This window comes from Leucoraja erinacea, chromosome 6 (assembly GCF_028641065.1).
Source record: "Leucoraja erinacea ecotype New England chromosome 6, Leri_hhj_1, whole genome shotgun sequence".
Lineage (NCBI taxonomy): Eukaryota > Metazoa > Chordata > Chondrichthyes > Rajiformes > Rajidae > Leucoraja > Leucoraja erinaceus.
In genome coordinates, this window is record NC_073382.1 from 7,519,586 (window position 1) to 7,528,112 (window position 8,527).

The following is an 8,527-nucleotide window of genomic DNA, read 5'->3' on the forward strand; positions in this document are numbered from 1 at the left end:
CGTGGGTGGACAAAGCCAAGACACTGGGGCTCATCAAGGCCAGTGCAAGGGCCTATTTTGGAGCACGATACCAGCCACATGCAAGACCATAAAAATGTGGCTCATACCAGTGGCAGTGCCAGAAATCAATATAACCCGCAGCAGCCCCTTTTTAGGGTATGGCCAGGGACGGCCACCCTGGAAGATGCGGAAGCCTCAACCTCCCACACAACCCCGAACAAGAGATATCAAACCAGAACCCCCCTTTTCAAAAAACCAAGGAAATAACACAACCACCAGTAACCATGGAGGTAGGTGGGTGTGGTTCTTCTGTAAAAAAGGGACCCACGATGGTGGGGGATGGGAGGTTGCAATACTACAGTTATGTATAGTGTAAAATCACTACAGACTCATATATTCTCAGCAGTATTCAGGGTTATCTGATAGAATTTACTTCTCCCTATAACCCCAGTACAACATACACCAGAAAGGCATTTTGTCCTTACAAAAACCGAACAATCTAAAAGCCCACATGGTGCTACAAAAATTGTACACAAAAGGTGTGATTGAGCATACTTTTCATGAAAAATTAGAATTTGTATCAAACATATTTATTAAAAATAAAAAAGATGGGGGTTGCAGGATTATCATTGACCTTTCAACCCTAAACACATTCGTTCAATATGTTCATTTTAAGATGGATACTCTTATTACTGATAAAGAATTAGTGTCAGCTGGGTTTCTATATGGCAGGCATTGACTCAAAAGATGCATACTATACAATACTCATCAGAGGGGATCACAGACGGTATTCGAAATTTAACTGGATGGGGGGAACTTTGGCAATATAGAGCTTACCAAAGGGGCAAACATCAGCCCCAATATTATTTACTAAAATTCTAAACCCAGCTTGGCATTGTTACGTAAACAAAGCCATAGGGTGATGTATTTCCCCCGTTCTGCCACATCAATCGGGTACTGGGGGAAAAATTCAACTAGACTCGGCATCTGGGATTCTCATAGTACCCGATTGGCCTACTCAATCATGGTATTCGGTCATACAGGGGATGGTGTTAGAACCATGTTCCGTTATGAACATAGCCAAATTTATTAATTCATCCAGTGACTGGGGGCAGTCATCCATGCCATAAGACTATGGATTTGTTGATTTATAGAGTCTGAAAGACCCACCACACGGCATGGGGCTGTCAGACAGGACGATGAATCTCATCTCATCTGCACAAAGACTATCAACATGGAAGCAGTACCTTGGACACATCAAGAAATGGGGCATATACTGCTTGGACAACAACCTCGACCAAAAGGCCAAGAACATTCTGGCAGTATTGGAATTTTAACAAGCCTCCATTATGATAATCGATGGGGCTACAGTGCCATCAATAGTGTCAGAAGTGCACTCTCCAATTACCTATCACAAGGAACGGAGCGGCACACGGTGGGAACACACCCCCTGGTAACAAAACACATGAGGGGCATATTCAATCCAAATCCCCTATAACCAGGTACTCCAAAATCTGGGAGGTGGGTGTCGTTCTAAATATGCTGAGGAACTGGTCGCCCATAACAGCATTGTCACTTCAGTAAAGGACCATGAAGATGGTTATGCTCATGGCGTTAGTTACCGCACAACGAGTCCAGTCATTAAGCAAACTGAGCCTGGACTCCCTGATCATCTCACCCGAGAAACTGGTGTTTGTCATACAGGATTTAATAAAACAAAACAGACCAGATTCATCGGGTCAAGTGTTTGAATTTATGGTATATCCATATGACGAACGACTGTGTATAGCAAGACACATCCAACTATACATAGAATATACTAAGAGCATTCGAGGTCAGGGAATGGCGTTGTTAATCTCTTACAAGAAACCGCACAAAAGGGTCACGACCCAAACTATATCAAGGTGGCTCGAATATGTCCTGAGGATGGCAGGAATGGACACTAATGGTTTTTAACTCTCATTTCACCAGGGCTGCAGCAAGATCCGCAGCAAAAATTCTAGAGGTACCCACAGACCAAATCCTCAGAATGGCAGGATGGTCATCCGAAAAGATTTTCCAAAGGTTTTATAATAAACCAGTTTTTGGAGCCATCATCGTGTTGGGAAACCATTTTACGTTCAACAATATAATTTGCCCGAAAGGTTACAGGGCTATGATTTTCAATTTAAAAAATTTAAAAATTTGTATTTTTCGTTATTATACCACAAACTCTTTGTATAAGTGTGTTTTTCGTTTACTACTGATGCTCAAAAAAAATCCTTTTAAAATTACTAATGATGTTGTTTTAAAATTACTCTCTCTCCCAATACCCAAGGCAGTTGTGAAGCATGGACTCGTTCCACGGCATGAGGTCACAGAGCTTTGAAATCTTCACGTAGTCACTCACGTGACTCCGAAGTAAAATAGTAAGATTAAACGAGAACTTACCAGTTTGAAGTTTGATCTGTATTTTATGAGGAGGAACGTTGAGGGAATACGTGCCCTCCGCTCCCACCCTCCTATGATCATATCAAAAACTGGTATCTCTTTGATAATCTTACTATGTTAGGTAATTATAGGTTTCTGTGACCTCACACCGCTGCTTTAAAGAATGACACGCATGCGTTGGAAGCGGGTTCTTCACGTATACCCTCAACGTTCCTCCTCATAAAATACAGATCAAACTTCAAACTGGTAAGTTCTCGTTTAATCTTACTATTTTATGTGTCGCCTGGACAAGTCAGAGAACCACATAATTGAAGCCTTAGTCAGCCCTCTGAAAAGTTGCTATAGATTCACTTCTAGGCTAAGATGGCATTGTTGCAATAGCTTTTATATATTTTAGGCTAATATGCAATTTCTTAATGCATCTTTGTAATTCTTTGTACTGTTTGATGTGTATATGGACCTTTGTCTGAAATAAAGCTTTAATAATAATAATATCTCCCCAGAGCATCGGTTGACTCGTCTATTGAGATCCATATTATGTTGCATGCAACTTCATCTCTAATTTTCTGCACAACAATGTTGAAGTTGCTGTCAACATCATTTTTCTGTAATGATGAATCGCTTGGTATGTTCCTCTGTGCATTTCTCTAAAAAACCTCTGAGAGATTTGTTTTCCAATTTCGACAGTGGAATTCTAGCATCAATGAATGCCTTGCACAGATCACTCGAAAACTCAGATTTGCGACTGGAGCCAGCAGTAAATGTAGTGAGGAGACAAGCTTGGGTATTTCGCTTGGGTAGTCTACACCCCAGCGGTATTAACATTTTCTAATTTTAGATAGGCCTTGTCTTCTCCCCCTCCCTCTCCCCCTTCCCAGCTCTCCTTCTAATCCTATTGTCTCTGCCTTTCTTTTTCCTGCCCCTCCCCCCCACATCAGTCTGAAGAAGGGTCCCAACCCAAAACATCACCTATCCTTTTCTCCAGAGATGTTGCTTGACCCACTGAGTTACTCCAGATGGTTGTATCTTCCTTCTATTTATGGATGGAAGTGATGACAGGTCTCTCCGTTGCCGAACCAGCAGGTCGAGGAACAGCTTCTTCCCGGCGGCTGTCACTCTACTCAACAACGTGCCTCGGTGACTGCCAATCACCACCCCCCCCCCGGACACTTATTATTATTTATTCAAGTAATTTGCTATGTCGCTGTTCCAGGGAGATGCTAAATGCATTTCGTTGTCTCTGTACTGTACACTGACAATGACAATTAAAATTGAATCTGAATCTGAATCTGAATCTGAATCTGACATTTCTTTCCTGTAATTTGCCAGGTGCTCGTCAGGGAGTGGATACATCAAGGCACAGAGAAAGCTTGCTTCATGAGAAAGATAACGGCACACAGCAAAACATTTTCCAAGAACAAGCAAGGCAACAGAGAATTGTATTTTGTACCGGGTTTTATCTCCTGCGATTCTTATGCAATGGCCACGGCTATTGACGAGAGTGTTGTTACTGAGCACATCCAGGTGGGGGTGAGCGTGGAGTTACAGGGGTCACTAACCAGAGGGATGATGGTCCTGGGCACATCGAACCTACTGAAAAAACACCATTGAGCTTTTATTGTGGCAAAATGTGATATGGAGAAGTTTAGTCAATTTATGATGTCCGCTCTGAAATAGTGATAGAGGTTAATAGGAAAAATAGCAACATCAGCCTTTTAACTGAATTAGCAAAGTGTATATGTTTGCACCCATTACTTCTCTCCCCCTCTCCACATACACTCCTTCCTCTAGCTTCACAATTCACAACTCTTCAATCCTCTTGTCTCACACCTTCTGTCTTTTCCTCTCTGGCCTTTATCCACCATCTGTCCCTCAGCACCTCCCCTCACCTGTATAACTGTATCAACCTATTATCTGCCCGGTTTTTGTCCTACCCCTCCTCTCTTCCAGCTTTTCCCCCCCCCCCCCCCCCCCCCCCCCCCCCCCCCACACTCACTCGACAAGGGTACAAACTTGAAACATCACCTGTTCATAGATCCAGAGATTCCTACTGATCTGCTGAGTTACTCCAATACTTTGTGCCTTTTTTTGTTTATTTCCTTTGTCTTCTCTTCCATTTCTCATTTTCTCCTCTAAGGGTAGGAAATGTCTCCATCCACAGTAATACACTTGTATCCTAATCAAGTTTCTCTTCTTCCATGGGTTGTGTTATTGATCAATGAACGTCTGTTCTACATGTCATGTACATCAATGATCTGGATGAAGGTGTGGTAAATTGGATTAGTAAGTATGCAGATGATACCAAGATAGGGGGTGTTGTGGATAATGAAGAGGATTTCCAAAGTCTACAGAGTGATTTAGGCCATTTGGAAAAATGGGCTGAAAGATGGCAGATGGAGTTTAATGCTGATAAATGTGAGGTGCTACACCTTGGCAGGACAAATCAAAATAGGACGTACGTGGTAAATGGTAGCGAATTGAAGAATACAGTTGAACAGAGGGATCTGGGTATAACCGTGCATAGTTCCTTGAAGGTGGAATCTCATATAGATAGGGTGGTAAAGAAAGCTTTTGGTATGCTAGCCTTTATAAATCAGAGCATTGAGTATAGAAGCTGGGATGTAATGTTAAAATTGTACAAGGCATTGGTGAGACCAAATCTGGAGTATGGTGTACAATTTTGGTCGCCTAATTATAGGAAGGATGTCAACAAAATAGAGAGAGTACAGAGGAGATTTACTAGAATGTTGCCTGGGTTTCAACAACTAAGTTACAGAGATAGGTTGAATAAGTTAGGTCTTTATTCTCTGGAGCGCAGAAGGTTAAGGGGGGAACTTGATAGAGGTCTTTAAAATGATGAGAGGGATAGACAGAGTTGATGTGGATAAGCTTTTTCCCTTTGAGAATAGGGAAGATTCAAACAAGAGGACATGACTTCAGAATTAAGGGACAGAAGTTTAGGGGTAATATGAGGGGGAACTTCTTTACTCAGAGAGTGGTAGCTGTGTGGAATGAGCTTCCAGTGGAAGTGGTGGAGGCAGGTTCATTGGTATCATTTAAAAATAAATTGGATAGGCATATGGATTAGAAGGGAATGGAGGGTTATGGTATGAGTACAGGCAGGTGGGACTAAGGGAAAAAAAGTTGTTCGGCACGGACTTGTAGGGCCGAGATGGCCTGTTTCCGTGCTGTAATTGTTATATGGTTATATGGTTATATCATCCCCAAATGTAATCTTGTCTTCACCGAAGATCCCAACTTAGTTCAGTGCGATGTTATGAGAAGTAGTTTCTTTTGTTTTCAGAGATATAGCGAGTAAACGAGTCCGCGCCGACCAGCGATCCTCGGTGATTAACTCTATCCTACACACACTAGGACAATTTACACTTATACCAAGGATATAAGCTCCAGCCAATTAACCTGTAAACCTTGTACGACTTTGGACTGAAGGAGGAAACCCAAGATCTCGGAGAAAACCCGTGAGATCTTTGGGAGAAGGTACAAATTCTGTACAGACAGCACCCGTAGTCGGGATCGAACCCGCGTCTCTGGTGCTGCAAGCGCTGTAACGGCAGCAACTCTACCACTGCGCCTTCGTGCCGCCCTGTTGATTGAATTGAATTTGATTTAATTCCTCTTCATTCCTGCAGATGGTGGATGGTTAACATTCTCTCTTGTATATAAACATATAAAATTATAAAAGGACTGGACAAGCTAGATGCAGGAAAAATGTTCCCAATGTTGTGTGAGTCCAGAACCAGGGGCCACAGTCTTAGAATAAAGGGGAGGTCATTTAAGACTGAGGTGAGAAAAAAACATTTTCACCCAGAGAGTTGTGAATTTCTGGAATTCCCTGCCACAGAGGGCAGTGGACGCCAATTCACTGGATGGATTTAAGAAAGAGTTAGATAGAGCTCTAGGGGCTCATGGAGTCAAGGGATATGGGGAGAAGGCAGGCACGGGTTATTGATAGGGGACGATCAGCCATCATCACAATGAATGGCGGTGCTGTCTCGAAGGGCCGAATGGCCTCCTCTTGCACCTAGTTTCTATGTTTCTATGTCTTACCCATCGTAGGGTAATCAAGAGGACATAGGTTTGAGGTGAGAGGGGAAAGATTTAATAGGAAACAGAGGGACGAGCTGCCACAGGAGGCAGTTGAGGCAGGTATAATAACATTTAAAAGACATTTGGACAGGTTAATGGAGAGGAAAGGTTTAGATGGACACGGGCCAAATGCTGATAAGCCAGACTAGTGTAGCATGGGTCTTAGTCAGCATAGGCGAGTAGGGCCAAAAGATCTGTTTCTGCCCAGCATGATTCTGACTCTAACCTGAAACTCGACCATTTAGACTTTAGAGATACAGTGCGGAAACAGGCGTTTCAGCCCACCGGGTCTGTGCCGATCACCGGAATTCCATTGGGAGAATTCTTTGGGAGAAAAAGTTTTTTCACGCACACAGCCCTGGCTCCACCCCTCTCTCTCCCTGGTGAGACGCAGTGATCAATACAGGGAGGGTGGGCCACTGATACTAGCCAGTGCCTCCCCAGCTATTTACCTCAACGCTTATCACTGCTCTGTAAGATCACCCCTCAGCCTCCTGCACTTCAAGGAATAATGTCCTAGACTGCTCAACCTCTCTCTGTAGCTCAGGCCCTCGAGTCCTGGCAACATTTTTGTAAGTCTCTGCATTCTTTCCAGCTTAACGAAATTTTTAAATTTTGTTGTACATGGTTCATGTTACAATGACAATAAAGAAACTATTCTATATTCTATTCTAACAACGTCCTTCCTATAGCAGGTTCCAAGGTATAAAAATCACCTGCCATCTTTAAACTGCTTAATAACTTATACCTCATTCTGCCCAGTGGGTTGGAGTAGACAACATTACAATAAACACAATTCACTGTTGGATTTAGACATTAGACTCTAGAGATACAGTGTGGAGACAGTCCCACCGATCCACGCCGACCAGCAATCACCCCATAACACTAGCTCCATCCTACACTCTGGGGACAAATTACAATTTTATTGAAACCAATTGATCTACAAACCAGTACTTCGTTGGAATGTTGGAGGAAACTGGAGCACCCAGAGAAAACCGGTGCGGTCGTGGGCAGAACGTCCAGAGCCCGTACAGACAGCATCCGTAGTCAGGATCGAACCCATGACTCTGGCACTGTAACACAGCAGCTCTACCACTGCACCACTGAGCCGCCTCATTACAATCAACGCAATTCACAGCTGGATGAAAATAAAAACATTGAAAGCAGTTTAGTTCCATTCGACCTTTATTTTCTATTGATTCACACGGTATTTATGAGCCATTACAATATGAATTCAGTGGTTCCCACCAGATTCAGCAAAAGCAAAGCTTATTTCTATGACGTTATATTGTCACCATATCAAATAAAATGCATATTATTTTCTCATATCAGTTCTCCTGTGGAGTGTTAACAGCTTGAAATATCAAGGCAAACCATGTCTTTGAAATTGACATCTCTGATCACAACAAAATGAACCCAAATCCAATTAGGCATCTTAATAAACAATGATATGTATTTATAGGCCGGATTTATCATATGAATCATATTAAAGCCTGAATCACACAGGATATAAGATGGCCATTAATCTCTCTGCAGGGGAAGAGAGCGTGGGGTTTAAGAGGCTTAGGAAGAGACTTTGAAAGCGCAAGGTCTTCACGGGTCACAGGGCTGGAGGAGGCAACAGAGGTAGAGAACTTTGAAGCCTGGAGGGGGTGGGTGGAGAGGAGGATATGTTGGGCATGGATTATTGAGCAGAGAGTGATGGAGAGTCTTCACTGGCAGGGATTTAGTTAAATTTACGGTGGCAAGAAATGAGGATGGAAACCAGTGCGGCATCGCAATAATGTTGGAATGAACTGCAGATGCTGGTTTACACTGAAGATAGGCACAAAATGCTCCAGCAACAATGTAAAACACCATTCAATTTTCCCATACCTCCCATTGAATTTCCATTGGAAAGGTTGGTGTAAATATTTCCTGCTTAAAAAAGATAATCAAATTTCCATTAGATTTAATAGTTAATCTTCCAACCGGTTTAGTTTGACTTCAA

The 8,527-nt window shown here is 42.7% G+C and overlaps 1 protein-coding gene across 1 annotated transcript in view; it reads right to left on the reverse strand.

Annotated features, from left to right (window-relative positions):
• LOC129697807 (nucleoside hydrolase-like) overlaps positions 1-6,778 on the reverse strand; it is a 25,052-nt gene extending 18,274 nt beyond the window's left edge. The window contains exon 1 of the mRNA XM_055636434.1: positions 6,764-6,778. Within this exon, the coding sequence (XP_055492409.1) occupies positions 6,764-6,778 (15 nt within the window). The remainder of the gene's footprint in view (positions 1-6,763) is intronic.
• Positions 6,779-8,527: the final 1,749 nt, after the last annotated feature.